At 35.2% G+C, this 20,792-nt stretch overlaps 3 protein-coding genes and 1 non-coding gene across 5 annotated transcripts; 1 reads left to right on the top strand and 3 right to left on the bottom strand.

Moving 5' to 3' along the window:
* Window positions 1–30: 30 nt before the first annotated feature.
* Window positions 31–2,109, bottom strand: LOC141831927 (uncharacterized). 2 transcript variants are annotated; one of them, XM_074719350.1, is made up of 2 exons: window positions 2,014–2,109; window positions 31–1,294 (listed from the first exon to the last, which is right to left on the bottom strand). In XM_074719350.1, exon 2 carries the CDS (start codon window positions 1,263–1,265, stop codon window positions 369–371), a length of 897 nt encoding a protein of 298 aa, XP_074575451.1. In that variant the 5' UTR covers window positions 1,266–1,294; window positions 2,014–2,109; the 3' UTR covers window positions 31–368. The 2 variants fall into 2 exon arrangements, with proteins under 2 accessions (XP_074575451.1, XP_074575450.1); XM_074719349.1 differs by having other exon boundaries at window positions 31–1,283.
* Window positions 2,110–4,581: 2,472 nt separating this feature from the next.
* Window positions 4,582–11,775, bottom strand: LOC141831805 (putative sodium/metabolite cotransporter BASS2, chloroplastic). Its single transcript, XM_074719204.1, has 14 exons — window positions 11,556–11,775; window positions 11,384–11,468; window positions 10,530–10,653; window positions 10,376–10,417; window positions 10,150–10,263; window positions 9,994–10,056; window positions 9,665–9,792; window positions 8,975–9,056; window positions 8,848–8,860; window positions 7,631–7,669; window positions 7,073–7,170; window positions 6,434–6,595; window positions 5,569–5,658; window positions 4,582–5,030 (listed from the first exon to the last, which is right to left on the bottom strand). The coding sequence occupies exons 1-14, from the start codon at window positions 11,695–11,697 to the stop codon at window positions 4,953–4,955; spliced, it is 1,260 nt and encodes a 419-aa protein (XP_074575305.1). The 5' UTR covers window positions 11,698–11,775; the 3' UTR covers window positions 4,582–4,952.
* Window positions 11,776–15,491: 3,716 nt separating this feature from the next.
* LOC141832493 (pentatricopeptide repeat-containing protein At3g22690-like) lies at window positions 15,492–19,426 on the top strand. Its single transcript, XM_074719996.1, has 3 exons — window positions 15,492–17,606; window positions 18,847–19,011; window positions 19,108–19,426. Exon 1 carries the CDS (start codon window positions 15,492–15,494, stop codon window positions 17,562–17,564), a length of 2,073 nt encoding a protein of 690 aa, XP_074576097.1. The 3' UTR covers window positions 17,565–17,606; window positions 18,847–19,011; window positions 19,108–19,426.
* Window positions 19,427–19,991: 565 nt separating this feature from the next.
* Window positions 19,992–20,062, bottom strand: TRNAG-GCC (transfer RNA glycine (anticodon GCC)). Its single transcript has one exon. It is a non-coding gene; the product is annotated as a tRNA-Gly (tRNA).
* Between the last annotated feature and the right edge of the window lie 730 nt (window positions 20,063–20,792).

The raw sequence follows: 20,792 nt of genomic DNA, 5'->3' as shown, positions 1-20,792 counted from the left end.
GAAATCCAATTCTAAATTCCTCGTAAGATATTTCAAAGAACAGGACTAACTTATTCAAACATGTAAATACAAGACAACACATTTTTCTGAAGCAAAAGGAATATTATTCATTCACATGATCGAACAAAATATCCATCTCATGAATTCTGTGATCATTCTGAAGAATTTGGAGCCATTCATCTTCGTCGATGTAATCCCACTGATGACATTGCAATTCAAATCTCTGAATCTGAAATTCTGAATTCGATCAATTACCACTGATCAGTAGCCGGATCCAATAACTAGGTAGCTGTTCTCATCTTGTTTGTGTCATCGTTCATCGGCTATTGCTTCCACAAATCTGAAGAAAGAACTCATTCTTATAAGCATCAAGATGCATCTTCATGGTCGTCATCGTCGTCGTCGTCTGAAACCCAAGATGGCTCTATCCATCCTGCTTGGTAGCCTTGCGAAGCAACTCTCTCAGCTGCCCTTGCATTGCTCAAGGTTTCACCCCATCGAATCGCCCTTCTCGCCCTCTGAGCCCTCGATGACTGCCTGAAAAAGGTTCTTGATCTGGAAGAGGGTGGCAGGGTTGACACAGCACTGTTCGCTCTGGATGGATGTACATGCACAACCATAAACACCACCAAGCTATCGGTCGCCGCCGCCTCATCCTCGGCGACGGTGAGGTGCTCTCCGGTGATAACAGGTGAATGAAACACGCTGAACATGTCTCCGAGATCTCGCTGTCGCTCCATACTCCTCCAAACTTCCTGACGTATAGGATCTGCCTCGGATGGTCTTGCAGATGGATGCTCTTTCCTTGCGTGCTCCCTTAACTCCCCATAAACTCCAGTAAACGGACATGATTCCAGAGAACAGCTACGAGACTTGGCATTCATGTACTTGCGAGCGGCCTCTATCACCGTCCAGCCAGTGACGCGCCCGCGGCAGAGGGGGCACGACATGTCGGTCGGCGGTTGCAGGTTGTCATCCTCCTCCGGCGACTTGTTAGAGAACGACTTTCGATACTGATCCAGACAGTTGGAATGGCGGTAGCTGGTGTCGCATATGAATGTGTGGCAGCCCTTATCGCGCGAGGAACATTGAAGAAGAACAGCATTGTGAGGGTGCTCCATGCACACAGGGCAACGAACATCGCCCCATTTCTTATCATCCTCTGCGACTTTGACAGAATCAGGTGCACTGCGCGAGGAAGTAGATGGGAATGGCGAAGCGCGACATCGGTGATCCTTCGAACGAGACCTCCTCTCCTTTGGCATTTTTGATCTTTTCAGTACCTGTACAGAATCTCCACAAGAACACAAAGCACAATCAATCAATACACAAAGTGAACTCAACCCTAGATCTCGATAAATAACAAATAAATCAATTCTATCACACAATTGAACTATATGGTTACAATTCGTGAGGTTATCATGGTCAAGGGCTAACAAACATGGCATTTTGATCTTCTCAGTACCTGTACAGAATCTCCACAAGAACACAAAGCACAATCAATCAATACACAAAGTGAACTCAAACCCTAAATCTCGATAAATAGCAAATAAATCAATTCTATCACACAATTGAACTCTATAGTTACAATTCGTGAGGTTATCATGGTCAAGGGCTAACAAACATGGTCAACCATTCCCCTTCATTCTTTTTCACAGGGACTCGGACGTTTCTTCCTCCATCTATCCCGCATCACCAAGGTCAAAACTCACATATATGATATCTGATGCAGGGATCTTGCATTCACAAGGTAAATAAACAAAGAGTTTGGCTCGAGGTCGCTGTCAGGCCCGAATTGGGGGAAACAGATCGATTCCCATTGAACATCCTCCGCAAATCAAAACATCAAGATCCCAATAAAGAAGCCTTCGATCAAGAAACCAAACCTCTACGGAGAAACACCAGCTGAACAACCAGATCCCATAAAAACACAGAACGCGAAAACAGAAACAGTAAAAGGGGATCTGCATCACGGAAACCAGCGGAGAAGAACATCGTCGGAAGAGATCTTACCTAAATTTCGATCCCTCTGCGATCTGTAAGTAAAAAAGGAAAGAAATCTCTTCTTCGACTTGGCTACGCCGCAGACGAGCGAACCCTAAATTCTCGACGAAGTAATAACAGCAGGAGGCCAGCCATGTTTTCACATATATATAGATAAATTAATCTGTAAATACCCAGTTGTCTACCACATACTCGTACGCGGGATCGATAGCATTAGACGAATAATTAGTGAGGTAACGTTTGCGGTAGGTAAATAATCGGCGATGACTGACGTTCTCCATGACGTGTCCTGGTTCTAAGTCGACAAAGGTGTGCCACGTATAATAGTCATATAATAATATTAAAATTCCACAAACAAATAAAAAATAATATTTTTTTTCTGATCAAAAAAGATAAACTACTACTCAAATAAAATAAAGTTCATTATTTTTCGTAGTTTAAATAATTATGAAAAATAAAAGGGATGATGATGTATTCAAATTTCAAACTAAATACACTTTTTTTTAAAAAAAAAAATCGATTTTAATTTATTTGCTTTAACAACACGTGATATTAAGTAAGATGTTATTTACGCGGCATAAAAATAAATAGTTTAAACATAATTAATTAAAAACATAAATAAAATGAATGAGAGGTAACCATCTCCAATAAATAGTTTAAACTATAATTTTTTTTGTCAATAAATCTATAGACTAATCATAATATATCCTTCATTTTAAATCATTATCACACGTTGCAATAATATAACATTTATAATATTTCATGAAAAACTTATAAAATAAAAAATTATTAAAGTAATACATTTTTAAAAGTGATGTGTCAAAACTCGCATTAACGTGTTTATAATTTATTAAATGAACTCTTCTATAAAAAATTAATTTGTTTATTTAAAAAGTAATTAATTTATATTTATAAAATAAATATTAATATTATAAAAAATTAAATCATTGTCTAATGTCTAATTTAAATTGTGAGAATATTTTTATAATTTTATATATTTAACCTTCATTTTTTTTTATTCTTTCTAAACAGAATAATATATACATTAATGAATCTTCATTTCTTTCCAAACGAGAGGAATATAAATACTTTACTTTCCCTCTCTTTCCCTCTTTTCCCCTTTTCCCCCTATTAATAAACCTTCTCCTCACTCTATCCAAACAGAGTGTTAGTGTATATATATATATATATGCAGAAACTATTAATATAATTAATGCATATGCACTTTAAGTAAAATTATATGAAATCGCTAAATCTAATTAAGTTTTGAGACGACTTAGATGAGGTATTACAAAATATCCCACCATATAAAATAATTTTAATATGAGGAGTCTAAATGAGCATGTAAAAGTGAAAAATAAAGAATATAATAGGGTGCTTGGGGTTATGAATTTGAAATAAGAAATGAAGAAGATAAAATTATATTAAATTCTGTAATATATAACATATAACCATATACTAACTAATATGTATTTCAAAAAAAGTGAAGAACATTTAATCGTGTTCAAAATGAGAATAATAAATCCAAATTAACTTTCTTATGATTAAAAAAAATAAAAAAATTTATAAAGATATAAAGTCATTCTTAAATAAAACTTAACTACCCAATATAAATTAGTAGTGTTGAATATGTGTCTCAAATATAATATTGATAAAAGAAAAATGTGAACAATTCCTAGAATTAAACAGTGGAAGTTAATGAAAAATAAAATATATTTAAGGATAAGATAGGAAGGTCCCACTGCCAATGCCAATGGGACCCACTGCTAATGTGAGTATCATGCTCCATTCATGTTGGAATTTTTCATATTAAATATCATTTCCCATACAAATATTAGGAAAAATGTATGACAACTAGAATACGACATAGGATAAGATGACATTAAAGTTGAAAATAATAGCTAAGAGTATACTCGGTGAATCAATAGGTCGTACACCATCAAATAACGAATCTTGATAGTAGAATAAAAAGTACAAGAAAATGAAAAAAAAACTAACAATTTAAGATATTATATATTTATAAGACTTGATTATTATTATTGTTAATAGTATGTATAACACTATACTTAAAAATAAAGTGTCTCAACTTAAATTATTATTATATTAAAATTATTTTTATTAATTTAATCAAAATTATTTAAATGCAATCAAGATCTAAAATAATATTATCTCACTTTGACTAAGTAAACATAATTTTGATGATAGTTAAATAATTTTGATGATAAAAAATATTTTAATATAACAATACCATATGTGTTATAATTTTGATTAAGTTAAATCAATTATAACAATAATCAAATAACAATATCTTTGGAATGAGAAATATATTATTATTTTGATGTTTTTTAAAAAGAGCTCAAATTTTTTTGAGAAGTGATCTAACTCCTCAATAGAGAAGTCATTTGAACTCAATCGAATGTAGTGGTTTCAAAATAGGTTTATGGCCGAACACGGTTCGATCGGTTTATTTCTATATTGTGTTGTGTTGAGTCAGACATGGCATTGGCAATTATGTAACATATACCCAACCCTATGAAAATTTTTCATCGATCATCAAAATAACAATGCTTTAATGCATTTGGAGCAAACCAACAATCTTATTCAATGAATGTTTAACTAGCAAGTTGGAGAAACAAGTGTGAGTAAGGTAAGCTAGTTACCCATGGAAAACTAAATCTAGACCTACATCCAAAGGATGACCGACCTGACCCCATAAAAAATTTCCACCGACCACCAGAATAACAATGTTTTGATACATTTGGAGCAAACCAACAATGTTACTCAATGAATGTTTAACTAGCAAGTTGGAGAAACAAGTGTAAGGCAGGCTATCTAGTTTCTGTAGATCGATATCCTTATCGATTCCCCCAAACGCCTATCTTCATCGGTACAAGAATTCCTTGAAGCTTTCGATACGACGAGCCAACGGGAAATCATATGTTTCTTCATCACTCTTGAAAGTCATCCTTGTCATTAGCAGGAATGGGCCTGTTCCTCCAGAAAACAGCAAGTGCACTCCCACCGAGCTGTTAAGTTAAAAGATGAAGCATGAAAGCTTAAGAGACATTGCTTAGCAATCGAAAAACTGATAACAAATACAGTTAATATTGAGCTTGATCTTATTGTTCTAGTTGGGATCGACTAAGTAGATCTTATTCTACTACCGAACCTTAAGCAGGTTTACACCGTCAATAAATAAATATATACTTGGATCTTCTCAATTGTTTATGAATGGTCTAAGTTTCAGAATCCATGTAGATTTTCTTTAATTCTGGTGCAAAGTTTCAGAATTTATACATGAATACAATAAAATCTTAACCCAATCCATATGCTTATCCATTCTAAAACAGCCTAAGATTTTGGTAAGAATGTAATTGAGAAGAAATTCTTGTGATCTATAGCCATTATGTTTCGACTGCCTAACTAAGTGGATCTCTGTAGATTATCAGTCAGTTACCTGTAAAAAGTTTGTGTTTCTTTCTTGGTCTGTCTCCTAGTTAATACTCGATACTTCAAACATGATACAAATGTTCGGAAGAAAATCAGTTCAGTTCCAAGTCTTACCGCCATGCAGACGACACTCACAGCCGAAGGAACCGCGACGAGGGGATTTGTGAAATGTTTTTGAGCAAGCAAAAATCCAAGAGCAGAACTCTGGATAAAGATAGGGTAGTACACATTAAAAAACTTGAAATGTTGAATGATGATCAAGCATATCTGTATTTTGTTTTCAGTCTAGAGTCAATTCCTGTATTTTTTTTCGATCATAGTGAAGAAAACTATAACAGAACTTGATTGCTAGTTTGCTATCTACTAATAAAATGCAGTAGCGAAGAGACGGTTTCATGCTGAGAAACTAGAGTTAATCCAATCAGAATTGAATTAAACAGTAAAATATCGTATTGCTGTCGCACACTTGCACTATCAGATATGTATACAGAGGTTGAGGCATTGATTTTGAGAAGGTAAAGATAGGCATGGTTTTTCGTCGTCATGGAAGACTATGCAAACCTAAAGCTACTAGTGGTCTTGGTGTAAGAAATTCAATCTTAAACATTGCAACTTACTTACACACGAACCGTGGCTTCGAAAAAGGTCATGTTATGGTTCAGGTTGTCTTCTATTAAGAAATTCTACATGGACTATAAAAACCCCATGACGATAATCGTGGAATCTGAAATGCATCCTTAACAGAAAACATCGCTGTAAATTGCAATGATTCCTCAATAGGTAAGATGAAATCAGCAAAAATGGTGATTGGGTGTTTATGAAGTGCGACATGCACTTAGCCGTGGTTGTTCCTGTGGGAGTAGTAGTTGGCAGTTGCATGATGGAAGACGACACAAAATGGAGAATACTCTCTAAAATCTACATAGAGAGTTACACACTGTACTAAATGATATCGAACAAAAGACAAGCTATAAGTTACCTGCATGCCGCATTCTATTGAAATGGTACGAGAAGTTGATTCCCCGAATGTTGAAAATCTAGACAACCAATAGCCAAGGGCAAAAGCTGCTACATGAAGGAGAGCTACAGGAATAATAAGTTGTGCTCCCTGAGATTTCAAGACTTCTGCAACTTGCCCAATCTTGCAAAGAAAAAAGTTAAAAAACCATCAATCTTAAACAAATAAAGACGCTAAAAGACACGACCACTCAACCAACACCTTCATCGTTAAAACAACAGGATTTGTTCCATGCACAGTGACACTCTTCAAACTGACACACTTAGACTTAACGCAAGCATATTCATCAGAAAAAGACAAAATACTTACAAATATATGTAGCCATAAATAGATAATCAACACAAAGCAAGAATCACATATTAAAGAGAAGAATTCACAGTATCAAAATTGGTGCAAGAGGAGACTTGCAACTTACATAACATCATGCTAATTACATACATATATGAGTTTGTGTGTGTGTATGTGCGTACGAGTGAAAATAAAACTAAAGGCATAATTAAAGTTGCACTAAATACACTGCAAAATTTTCAAGTCAAGGCCAACAAAATTTGGGTAATAAACTCTGACAATATGCTTAAGTTCATAGTCAGTGGTACTTACAGGGCTTGCGCACAACAATGTAGTCAGGATAACACCAATCAATGGGGTGAGTGTCGATATTCTCTTGGTAAACTTAGGGAAATACTCATTTGCCAGTACTGCCAAAGTCAATTCAACAAGTCAATATGAAATCCTAATGCATGCGAGGAACAACTCTAACAGCAAAAAACCTTCTAGAATTTATACATTTAATCACAAACTATAAGGATTATGTTTATACAAGCTTACTTAATAGATAATATACCAGAAGGAGTCATTACATTGTCTATCCAGAAACTAATGCCTGCACTATTCTTAGGAATATTACTATATATAACAGAACGGACCCATTGTCGAATGAACTACCTTATGTGAGCAGAAAACATTCCAGCAATTGTTTTCCAGGGCTTTCAATAGTTTGATTCATCTATATCCTTTCAACTATATCTTTGTTTCAAAGAAAGAAAAGGTGGTCATTGGAATAGGCAAAATTACCTTCATCATAATTTAACACGGTTTAAAATCTCATGTTGTGCCGGATGGCACGATCAAAACATACTGTTCCAGTAAATTATTGACATCCGATATTGATCGGCACTAGTAATATTTCCCATGTTGCTCAAGGCAATAAATATCATACTATACCAACACTTGTCATGCTTTAACATGCATCAAGATGAAATCTATTAATTAAAATTCAAAATCAATTAATTATCTACTTCTTACGTAAACAAGTTAAGGAGAAGATTATAAATGTATAATTTATATGAATTCATGTCAACACATATTGAAGCATAAAATAAGTAAATTCATTTTTGGTTCAACTAATAAAATAAAAAAAGTTCTAAATAAAAGAAACTTAAATAAGTGACCTTGTCTGATTCATCTTGACATGCTTTAACACACACTAAATACTAAAATATGTTGAACATTAGTCTAATGCAGTGTGATAACATTTTTAATTCAATCGACTATCTAATTGTATTATTAGAAATTAAAAAAATTGATCTCAACATACTTTGATGCGTGTTAAAACACTACAATGTCAAATCTGTACTATTTTGACCAGCATCAAAACTCCACATACTTCAAACCTTAGTCTCATCCAATGCACAACACTCCAATGCTATCAACAATCCATAATCAATAGCCAAGATGATTTTAATATTGTAACTTATTTATAATTCAAATGTCTTTTTAATTGTCATAACTTACATTTGGAATCAAAAGAGTTGAGCGGATGAGAACTATAGAATTAAAATGTATTTGAATTATCCAACCTGTACCGTTCCAAAACTCTAGTACAATATGACATGAAACCCAACCTGTACCGTTCCAAAACTCTAGTACAATATAAGATGTTAAACCTTGATTTAATGTTTGCCAAGAATATTAAATCTATCCAAAATAAGTAGGAAGAAAACTGAAGGGTGCTTTATCTCCCTTACGAGTTTATACCGAATGAAAACTACACTGTATTTAGGTAACAAGGGCATTGTATGTGATATCACCTAATACTTGTTCTAGTGGCATGATTGACATAGTTTATCATAAGAAAATAAAACCCAAAAGCTTAACCTGTTCTGTACATTTAGATTCCACACCTCATGAGAGGGCTAGTTAATTGCATTAACACACATCGCTTGGCTGAGGGTGAAATTTTACAGCATTCACACGTAGTTGAGAAATTTGAGAAGGGTACACATTTAGACTTGTATGTGCATAATAGCTCAACAATGAAAAAAAATGTGTACTTTCAATATTTCTCACAACAATGGTGGGGACTTGAAAAGTACTGATGGCCAATCCCTAGAGACAAATAAGAATTCAGTGATTATCATTGTATCATTTGCTTAATACATAAGATGCCCAAGCATAAAAAACTGTATATGTTGGATTTAGTAAGAAGAAAAATATCCATACAGCTGCATCAACTGGGACAAGCTGACCAGCCAGAAGCTTAGTGAGAAGAGGTGTCATTACTATAGCCCCAATTGTTGAACAACTGAAAGAATCCAAGATTAGCAACTGATCACTATGATTGCAATAAGCTTAATGTGTTGTTGCGAGAAAGTTTAGTGCAGACAGATAAAAATAAAGGTATCAATATAGAATAAGCTGAAAATGGGAAGAGAAGGCTATACAACAGTGCATAGTTGCCTGAATGATATATCGGTGACCAGTTGCCATGTTATCCAGTGTCCACATAAACATAGCATAAATGAATTTCATCCGATGTACAATAAATTATTAGTCATTTCTACTTGGGGATGGAAATTAATTCATCCAATGTACTAAAGATCCTGCAACCATAATCAGAATGGTACTTCTACTTGTAATCCTCACATAAGCATATATACATATGTGTCAATGATAAATGGCACACTACAAATACTTGTTCGAATGATTGGATTGTTATCTTATATTCCCTCAGCTAGCAAAAACTTGTATAAATTAACTAGGTTCTCCTAATAACATACAAACAAACCTCTTAAATCATATGAAAATGGAATACTTTGCAGGATCCATATGGATTCCCAGCTCCTATAATTTCTGCGGATAACAACCTTGTATTTATGTCCAGATATTGCTACATCATGTAAAGAAACTTACGTCGTCATAAGAACTGAAAGTGCTACATTTCCTTTCGATATATAAGTTGCTACATTGGATGCTTGACCTCCAGGACAACATGATACCAGTATAAGACCAGTTGCAAGAGGAGCAGATAATTTCAAAGTCTGAAATGGAATAAAGAAGAAGAACAATAGTGGGCAAAAACAGTAAACATAAATAAGGCTCCAGAAAAGGACTTGATTGATGCTCATAAATAAAATCGCAAAAAAAACCTAGGATAATTCTGTAATAGTAACATATATTTGTTTAGCATAAAAGTCAGAATTGTTTTGCTATGGATAAAGCTACAAACAACGTGCCCATACCATAGCAATTATGAAGCCAAGCAAAGGTTTAACTAAATATTGAGCAAGAAATCCTACGCCCACCTGTAAATAAAAAACAAAATAAAAAATGCATGATCGTGAATATTAACAATTTGTATCTACAAGAAAACAAGGTGGAGCATCTTAGCATCTTACTGTCCATGGATTTCTCATGCATCTCCTGAAATCTTCAAATGTGAGGGTCAACCCCATGGAAAGCATGAGGAACCCCAAGCCAAGAGTGAAAAGATCTGTCTCTAACCAAGTAACCTAAAATGGAAGGTTAATATCAATTAATAATAAAGTTCATTTATCATAAGTAAAATAGGAAGCCAATTATCACAAGAAATTCAAATAGTGTTGAAGAATCAAAATAAGGTACCATAGATGGCTTGTACATGCCAATGATTGTGCCTATTATAACCTGTCAAAGATAAGTGTTTATTTCCCTAACCCCAATTCATACTTTTGTACGAAGTTAGAAGCAAGCTCAGCAAAAACAGGAGATAGACACAGATTAACCACCAACAACGTACCCAAACAGGGAAAAGAGTAGTAAGAATTTCAACAATCCTCTCATACTGGCTCATTTCAGCTGCTGGACTATTTGGAATCTCCCCTGAAACATTTAATTCAGCTTTGCACAAAACTTGTCTACTCCTGAAATTTAAGATATTATTACAGTAATAACAGAAAAAAAAATAAATTGCAAAAACTATGAAAAAAAAACATCTACTAAAGTTCAAACAAAATAGATAAAGAATAGAATAAGATAGCTCTTTTTTTTCATTTAGTGATGTTTTATGTAACATTTAATGTTCAAACCTATTGGCATCGCAGTTGATTGATAAGCAGGTGATTGTGAGCTTGCTCAACATGTAGCTGAATAGTCAACTTATAGCAACAAAAGCATAATTGAATGTCCTAAATTGAACAACAGAGTACTTATAGCTTTGGAATGAGAATCATTAAACCAGACAATTGTTTTCTAATGCATTGCAGAGGTAAGCTATTTCAAGTCAAACAATACCAAAAAAAGTGAGGTAAAAGGAGCAGTTTCTTTCGCCTCGCCTTCATTCAGTTTTGTGCCTTCAGCCAAGAGCTGTGTCAAGTATATATTTTTGAGCTTCATTTACTATATACACAGTGGTAAAACATAAAACTGGCATCAAGATTCTGCTCGTCAATATGCATAAAGAAAATCAATGAACTAGAAAATCCAATTCTAAGTGGATTACAGAAGTAAGATATGTCAGGTCGACAATTACTTTAAGCACATAGAAAGATGAGAAATTTGTATCCATTCTGCCGCAGAACTCCAAAAAATTATTGCATTCCTCATTTGTGCTTCAGTCCTAGAGCTCGGTTTGCAAACTGAAAAAGGATATACCTCAAAACCGGGACGAGAGGCGATGCAGTTGAGCAAAGAAAGGTATTGTTCCTCCCACTCGACGACCCACTTCCCAAGACTGCTTCTTTTCCCCAGACAACCAATCAGAAAAGAGCAGACAGTCAGCAGCGCCATATCGCTAAAGGTAGCCTTTTTAGATAGGTGCGCGTACCAAGAGGTGGAGGTCGGGACCTGCAACCGGCGGAGGAGGACGGCAAAGGGGAGAAAGCCATGGAGAACACGGACGGAGATCTACGATCCCTGTGGAGAATCCGAGAAATGGATGCCACAGCGGGGGAGGACACCGTCGCCATTGCCGCCGCCGAGCAGGAAAGGAGGGCTTTGGGGTTGGAGTTGACTAGTCAGGATTGGGATTGATCTCGGAGGCGGAGGAAGGCGGTGACGGCGTGGATAAGGAGAGGGCGACACGATGACATGGAACCTCCCAATTGGCGGCGAGCGATGCCGTGGCCAGCCTTGCGTCGAGCACTTGGAGAGCAAGGGCGTTGTCCAGGACCGTTGGTTTGTAATTAGAGTGTGGCTTTGGGGACTAATTGCGAACCGGACGAGATTAGAGATGAAGACGGTCCGATTTGGACCGGATTTTATATTTTCCGTATAAACGGTCCATGTGAGACTGTCCTTGGATTCAATATAAAGTTAAAATTCTCTAGGTTACGGTCGATTTCATGATCATCTATAAGGAAATAAATCGAGAAACTAATTCACGAGGAGAAATTATAGTGGATAAATTTTTTATAGTGATAGAAACGGTCCTATATCAGAAAACCCCTAAGGAATTTTTTGAAGGCACGGTACCATGATAAAATATGATTCACGAGGAATCACAGATAGATTGATAAAAATCCATAAAATATCCATCAGTATTCATAATCCAACAGATAAAGTGTATTACATAGTCCGTTTAAAAAATCGATGACTTACCTATTCAGTGATTTTGCACTGGACATTCCCAAAACGGATCAGTGCGAGTGAATTAGAGAATAGACAAACGTCTGTTGGCATTCCAACCTTGCTTCTCCTTTCAGGGTCTATCCGAAAGAGAATCCAATATCTCTTGGTCGTGAATATCTGGAAGGATAAATCGGCCTCCATGGATATCTTTGCTTGACCGTTAGGGATCCCCATAAAGAATCTGTTTTATGAAATACTTGAAAGTTTAAAAAAAAGACAGATACACCAAATATAAATGAATATTATAGGATAGCGGTTGAAAATTCTTTGGTCTTGAATCAGAGTATTCAGGAAGAATAGGTTGCTCTAGCTCGATACCATCAAGAATTCCTGACTATTGTATGGGAACAGAATCACCTTAGAAGTATTTTTTTTCCTTCTAATATTTTTCTATTGGAGCTTCTCTTATTCTTTTTATCCAACATAATGATGCGAATCGAGTTTTAATGAGTTCTAATATATAATGCTAAACAGTTTCGTTTTTGAGTTCGAGAGTTGCATTGTTGGAATTGGATTGGAATGTCAAACGGCTCTAGATTTGAGAGTTTTTGATATAGCTGAACACGAGATAAAGATCATTCTTACTGATCTCACAAGATTATTTTTACGTAATATAGACACTACTACAAGTAACGGAGACACTACTATGTGTTTTATTAGTTATTTGTTAATGTTCCTACAATAATACTTATATAAATCAAAAAGCTTAGGTTTCTCGAGGTATATGCACAAAATAACTAGTTATAGTAAGCATGAAAGAGCTAAATTAGATATGTTCTTTTACTACGCATGTTGATAAAGCACTTACCTAAATTAAAAATTATAGAAAATATAACGGTAATAAAAAACCATCAACAGAATTAATTTAATTATCTTCATCTTCATTTATTATATTCATTTTTATTTTCATCCTATCATATATTTAATTTTTATTTTCATCTCCAATCCATTTTTATTCTATATTCATCTTCAAATATCTTTTATATTATTTTTTTTCATTTCATTTAACTATCAATTTATTTCTCATTATATAATTAACTTATATTTATGTGATATTATTCTTTGAAATAACATGATTTAATTTTTAAGAATCATCATCATAATAATACTATCAAATATGAATAAAATTTTACTAAATTTATCTTCATATTCAAATTTTAAAATTCTCATATTTATTATTTAATTGAATCTAAATTTTTTTTTATCCTCGCACGTGACCGAGGAGTTGTTGAATAAAAAATTTAAAAGAAAAGTGAGAATTTAATACTATCACTAGCTTTTAATAATGTCATCGAGCACCTATAAAATACTCAAAAGAAATAATTAATAGTATTAAAATTTTAAATTTTAATAAAGATGAATATTTTGGAGGGATGATTTTTAAACGTGGATAAGTTTATTAAAATTTATACCATAGATGAATTAGATAAAAGATTATCTATTTATTATAAATTTAATAATATCATCAAATATAATAACGGATAAAAAGTGCTTTTATTTTGATCAAAATAATTATTTGGAATAATTTTGATCCAAGATGCTCGATGTCAAAGTATTTTTTATTCCTTTATTTTTATTATCATTAAAAATCATTCCATTTTGAAAATTGTTTTATAAAATTGTTCAAACATACTCAAAATTATTTTAATATTAGTCAAAATTTTCAAATATTGATTAAAACTAGATAAAATTGATCAAATAGTACTAGACTACTTTTATATAAAATTTCTAGATTAAAATAGTTTTTATAAAAATTATTATTAATTTTTAAACCATTCGTTGTTATATAGTGTGCCTTTCTGTGTGTGATACTCGTTCGTGATTGAGTGAGCAGAATGCCTGGATCATTTTTGATTGTCTTGACTTATCTCAAGACGTACTCAGTCGTGAACGCTACGTGTACAGGAATACACATAACATATCAGTGTGTAAATATATATTTCCTTTAAGATAAATATTAAATTTTAAAAGATATTTTTTTACACTTGATGCTATTTGATCGTGTATATATAGATATATATATAAGTGATATTTTACGCATCTTAAAATATGCGATCGTATGTGACATCAGAATCGAGGTATATGGAAGAATTTCAAATGCCTAAAATAGTAAATAGTATTATTTTATATTTTTATTTTTGTTTTAATTTTTTTATATTTAATATTATAATCTAATCTCTAAACCCTAAAAGAAAATTTTTAAATGACTTAACTATAAATAAAAAAATAATAAATAATAATTTTTATTTTAATTTTTTTATTTGTTTAATAGTATAACTGAACCCTTGAACCCTAAAAGAAAATTTTTTAATGGGTTAACCATAAGTTAAAAAAGTAAATAAATAATATAAAAATATAAAATAGTATTATTTATTATCCAGACATTTGAAATGATTATTTTTTGGACGCTTCTATTTTGATATCGTGCATGGTCATGTATTTTAAGATATATATATATATATAGAAATTTGATATGCCGCGCGACACCCCATCCGTGACTCGTGCGCACCGTCCCCCTCCCGCCGCCGTCGCCGCCTCGTCCGGCCATTGTCGGGCGTGTTCGACGCGCCAGTCGCCAGCGCACCGTCCGATGCCCGATTCTGACCGGATAGTGGTCAGAATCCAGCGAATTCGATCGGAAATGGCAGAATCCCACTGGCAACCCCTGTTGGCCAAATCGCGGCCGATTTCCGGCCAAATCACGGTCGGAGACCGACCGAGGAAGGACCACCGGCGCCTTCTCGGATTCCGGGCACTATCCAGCCGGAATCCGGTGTGTGGCGGTGCGCCGACGAGTGGCGCTTCTATCTTGCCCGGGGCGGCGGCTGACGGTGACCGGACGACGCGATGGCAGCAGTGGCAGCGACGACGATGCACACGAGTCGCGGACGAGGAGGCGCGCAAGTATCAGGTGTATATATATATATATATATATATATATATATATATAATAATAATAATAATAATAATAATAATAATAAATGTTGCTCGATTCAATCGAGTCAACTAAGATTCTAGTCGGTCCAGTGAATGTAACGGGTCCCACTTTTAAACCGGACCAACCGGGACTGAACCGTTCAAAGAAACCGTCATGGTCCCCAATCGAACCGCTCACACCTTGCGACGCCGTTAGATGCGCCGCTATCTTTACTTCGAGCCCAGGCGACTTCCTGCGGCCAGGAAGCTCACCGAGCCATGGAGCTCCGGCGACCGCCGCCGCTTCCTCCTCCTCCTCGAAAGCTGCTCCAACAGGTCGCAGGTCGCTCAGGTACACGCTCGCATGATCCGCTCTCGCCTCGTCGAAGATACCTTCGCCGCCAGCCGACTCCTCGCGGTCCTCACTTCCCCCTCCGCCCTCTCCGACATGACCTCCGCCCGCTGCCTGTTCGATCTGATTCCCCTACCAAATATTTTCATGTGGAACTCCATCATTAGAGGCTACACCCACCACTGTGCTCCTCGTGACGCCCTCTCTGCCTTGAAGCTCCTCCTTCGTCGCGCAGACCCCCCTCCTGATAGTTACACCTTCTCTACCGTGTCGAGAGCATGCGCGCAGATCGGAAGTCTGCGTGATGGAAGCTCAGTGCATGCTATGGCTGCAAAATTTGGCTTCGATTCGGACATGTTTGTGATGTCGGGATTCATCAACTTCTATAGCGGCTGCGGCGATATTGACATTGCGAGGAAGGTGTTTGATGAAATGCCGCAGAAGGATGTGGTTTCGTGGACGTCGATGATATCTGGTTATTTGCAACAGAATCAGTTAGATGAAGGTTTTAGGTTGTTTGATGAGATGAGAAAGGTTGGCATTGAGCCAAACAAGGTCACTTTAACAAGCCTGTTGTCAGCTTGTGGTGAATTGCATGCTCTCGGTAGAGGTTCTTGTCTTCACTCTCAAATTATGGAATATGGATGGGAATTCGACATTGACGTCGGCAACTCGGTGATAAGCATGTATGCGAAGTGTGGCAATCCGATAGATGCCCTCAATGTGTTCAAGTCTATGCCTACTTCTAATACTGCAACATGGAACGCACTGATTTCTGGGTTAGTTCTTAGTGGACACCAAAAAGAAGCCTTGAACATCTACCAAGAGATGGCATGCAGCAATGAAAGGCCAGATGGAATAACAATCTCTGCTGCTTTGTCAGCATGTGCTCAATTGGGCAATCTGCAGCAGGGCAAACTCCTCCATGCTTTTGTGGAGGAAAACTTGGAAGTTTGTGATGTCTTTCTTGGGAATGCCTTGATCAACATGTATGCCAAATGCGGGGATTTTGCAGAAGCTGAATCCATCTTCCGTAAGATGCCTGTGAGGGATGTTTTCTCTTGGACAGCTTTGATATCAGGCTATGTTCAAGGTCATCTCTATAAGGAAGCTTTAACCTTCTTTGAAGAGATGCAGCTTTCTAATGTGAAAGCAAATGAAGTCACCATGGTTAGTCTTTTATCGGCTTGTTCTCAGCTCGGGGCTCTAGACCAGGGCAAACTTATCCATGCTTATATTGAAGAAAATGAAATAAAAAAAGATGTTTGTTTACAAAACGCGCTTGTTGATATGTATGCCAAGTGTGGTTGCACTGATGTAGCAATGCAAATTTTCCATGGGATGCATCATAAAGATTCCCACACATGGAATGCAATGATCGGTGGTCTTGCAACTAATGGACAAGGAAGAGAAGCTATGAATCTCTTCAATCGAATGCATGAACTCAGGGATGTAAAACCTGACAGTGTGACATTCATGGCTGTTCTTTCTGCTTGTACACATTCTGGAATGGTACATGAGGGGCTAGCTTATTTCAATTTGATGTCTGAACTATATGGTGTTTCTCCTGGAGTCGAACACTATGGATGTTTAATTGACTTACTAGCTAGAGCTGGATTCATTGACGAAGCAATGGATGTCATCAAAAAGATGCCTTTGGAACCAAACCATCTCATATGGGGCTCAATCCTTTCTGCTTGTAGAATCCAAGGGAAGGTCGAGCTAGCTGAGAAGATCATGCAAAACATCATCAAGCTTTCGCCTGGTGATGAAGGGGCACATGCGCTGATTTCAAACTTATATGCTGAGGCTCGCAGGTGGGATGAAGTGGGGCAAGTGAGAGCTCTCATGGGAAGCAAGATGGTTGTTAAATCCCCTGGGCTCAGTTCGATTGAAGTGGATGGGGTTCATGAATTCGTAGTGGATGGTAGATCATGACTTTAAATCAAACTCCTCATTGTTTGGTTTTTTATGCCAAAGGTACGTGCTTTTATTTATTTATAGAAAACTATTAAATCCTAACCCCACAGCATCACTGGTTATAATAGTACAGGAAAAACAAGTTCATATATATGTGTTGCATTGTTTGGTTCTTGATTGCCTCATACTAAGATGTGAGTTTTTCCTAAGGACTTGAATCCATTTGAGCATGTTTCAACCAATGCCTTATATAGAGCTGGCTGTTTTTTGCTGCCCCCACCAATAGGAGTCACGTCCAATTCTCAATTCCTCTTTTTCTAGATTGGAAACTGCAATCCATAAAAGTTGCTTCGTACAAGAAAGTTGACAAAGATTGTGTTGCTCAATACAACATATGATTATAATCATCTATAAGTCTAAGAGTAAATTTCTCTATGGTCGTGATTTTGTGTGAAGTTGATAAATCTGCAAAGCAATTGCAGGTCTATAGGATGATAGATAAAATTGCAACTAAATCAACAAAACAAAGGCCTTGTAAAAAAATTTCATTAACTAAGTTTTTACTTGATTTTTTTTTCTTTCTCAATTTCAACTTAGATCAATTTATTTCATCTAGCTATATGAATTACCAGTCATCTTTAGACGCATTCATGTAAGAAGTATAATCTTAAGTTTTCTAAGATAATTTTTATTGCTCGTTGTGCTTTTTGATGCATTCTTCCTTAACTAATATTTGTAATCTATTAACAATTGTTTGGTTAACTTGAATCAAACTAAATCTAACTTATTTTTTCTGTTTCTTCAATTAAAATTTGTTTTTAGTTCATAAATTTGTTTTCTAAACTTTGTAATATATTATCCCAGCACATGTCTCTTCGTTTCTCTATGGCGACTCTTAAATTTCTTCTTATCCTCGATACATAAAGATAAAAAATGAGAGAAATTTAGCTATGTTCTAATTCTTTTATAAAGTAAACATGTTTAGTTGAGTTTCTTAAGCAGTGTGAAAAAGTAAAATTAGAAGTTTTTTTTTTGGATGCCATTTTAAATTATGATGTGTAAATTTTTGTAATAGGAAACTACACTTTATTTATGATCTCATTGATTGAGATTCATTCTTTCAATATGAGTTTTCAGTTTGTGTGTGGTCAACTTGGTTAAGGTAGAATTTTCAAGGGTGAAAAAAAAATGAAAATTTCCTTTTCCATTTGTTCTTATTTCATTTCTAAATATTTTAATTAAATTCTGAATCTTGTGGTAGAGAGCAAAAAAAGATCAACTTTTGAGGAAAATAATACAGGTCCTCCTGGTCTGAAGCTTGATCCCATATCACATGACAGAGGCCCTCAGCAAAAAAGCAAAGGCTATTTTTGCCACAATGTAGTCCCCTATAAATTATACATCGATACGATACGAGAAGTAGTATCCATTGCCGAAAAACTGTTCTATCCCTTGGAGTTTAAAGGTCAGTATCTTCGATTTCAAAAATCAATTATCTGTCTTGCATCAAAATAAGTCTTTGTTTCCCTTTTCTTTCTTTCTTTCTTTCATTTTCTTGTAGATGGCAGACGAAGAGAATGTGAGTCATGGACACATCGAACGGGGGGAGGAGATGAAGACGACCGATCCAGCCAAGCTTAGGATGATGGTAGAGAATATTGATGCCAAGATTGATGCCTTGAAAGCGAAAAGGGAAAGAATCATAAGGCAATTGTATGAGCTAGAAGGAGCAGGACCTTGAGCACTGCCATTAACAAAATCAAAGGAGTTTATATTATTTTGTATTTATGGATGTTGAAGTTGATGCACAATTTCAACTTCTGACATTTGTTTGATGCTTCTCTGTTTAACTGAAATCTCTAGTTGATTTCACAACCTTGTTGCCCTTGAATTGGATAATAAACTTTCTGATTGTTTCTTTTTTTTTGGGAAGAACTTATTCTGATCATGCTTGACTAATGTCTAATCCAATAGTTTCCTACTAATCCTGGGAAGCTGCAATGTACTATAGTTGAGATTCGAATTGTGAATGCTTGAATAACCCACTGAACACCTTCTCGTTGCAATCCAACAGTTCCCTTGTCCGATCAAAAGGTATGAAAGATTTTTAATTTTTTGTAATTCTAACAAGTTTTTTTATTTTCTAAACTATAAATATGAACATATTTGCAATGCTTCCTATATTACTTTCTAAGATGTTAAGAATTGTGTTTTTTTTTAAAAAACTGCTTTATATTGTAAATATCTATATCATGGATTTAATGAATCGTGTTTGGCAAAGATAGAAATTTTGTTGTTATTTATTTATTTTTTCTATCATCTAGTAAAGTTTTTTTGATTGTTCTTGGTTTATTTTTATTGAATCATTGAGAGTTCATATGAAATGGATGTTAATCGGGAGAAGAGGGAAAAGGCAATTTTAAAAAAAAACTGGGAAAAAAAAACTGCACCAGCCGGGAATCGAACCCGGGTCTGTACCGTGGCAGAGTACTATTCTACCACTAGACCACTGGTGCCATATATGCTGTGGTATACACAAAAAACTAAAGAGTTCGATAAGGAATCTATTACATTTACATGTCATAATATCATAGTCGATTAGCGTGGAGAGACTCGATCCGATAAGGAAAGAGTTGGATTATCAAATGGTCACGACTCGAACCCTTACCCTTTGATATAAGTCTAGAGTGATATAAGTCTATCACCTTGGTATCAACTCAATTACAGCCGTCAATTTAGATTGAACTTATCGAATTAGTTCACTCCATCAAACAATTTAATGAACTTTTATCAATATATTTTAAGATGAATTTAAATGAACCGATTCCCACTAAACCCGCGATCCGCATAGGTCAATCCACGACAGACTTGGATTAGCTCGTGGATTGATTTTTTTTTTTCAAAATTTAAAACTAAAAAAAAAACTCAATAGTCTAGTAAACTTAACCGATCTAAATCGAAATACAAATTTAAAAATTTCAACTTAATCCGTTTAAACTGTAATACAAATTTAAAAATTTTAATATTTTTTATATTTTTTAATTTTTTTAACAAACTCGTGTATTAACCCATCTAACTGCAATCCACCTTGGATTGAATTGGAGATGGATTAGAAATTTCTCAACCTATCGATGAACCCACCTGTCCCATCTTGAATTTCTAATGGATTGATCCATTACATCATAAATTGATCCGTTTGACAACTCTAAACTCAACTACGCCTTAAAGGCCTCATCACATTCCATG

The sequence above is a fragment of the Curcuma longa genome, chromosome 7 (assembly GCF_044706935.1).
Source record: "Curcuma longa cultivar G26 ecotype Majalengka, Jawa Barat chromosome 7, ITB_CL_G26_1.1, whole genome shotgun sequence".
Classification (NCBI taxonomy): Eukaryota; Viridiplantae; Streptophyta; class Magnoliopsida; order Zingiberales; family Zingiberaceae; genus Curcuma; species Curcuma longa.
Note: the sequence above shows the minus strand (reverse complement) of the source record. Positions and strands in the feature narration are given on the sequence as shown.

Excerpts from the sequence above, each read along its gene's own strand:
- LOC141831927 (XM_074719350.1), bottom strand. The coding sequence starts at position 1,265 with ATGCCAAAGGAGAGGAGGTCTCGTTCGAAGGATCACCGATGTCGCGCT.
- LOC141831805 (XM_074719204.1), bottom strand. The coding sequence starts at position 11,697 with ATGGCGACGGTGTCCTCCCCCGCTGTGGCATCCATTTCTCGGATTCTC. Across the intron at positions 10,057-10,149 it reads GCATGAGAAATCCATGGACA|GTGGGCGTAGGATTTCTTGC; the intron begins GTAAGATGCTAA and ends TTTTATTTACAG. Across the intron at positions 9,057-9,664 it reads CTTTCAGTTCTTATGACGAC|TTGTTCAACAATTGGGGCTA; the intron begins GTAAGTTTCTTT and ends GGATTCTTTCAG.
- LOC141832493 (XM_074719996.1), top strand. The coding sequence starts at position 15,492 with ATGCGCCGCTATCTTTACTTCGAGCCCAGGCGACTTCCTGCGGCCAGG.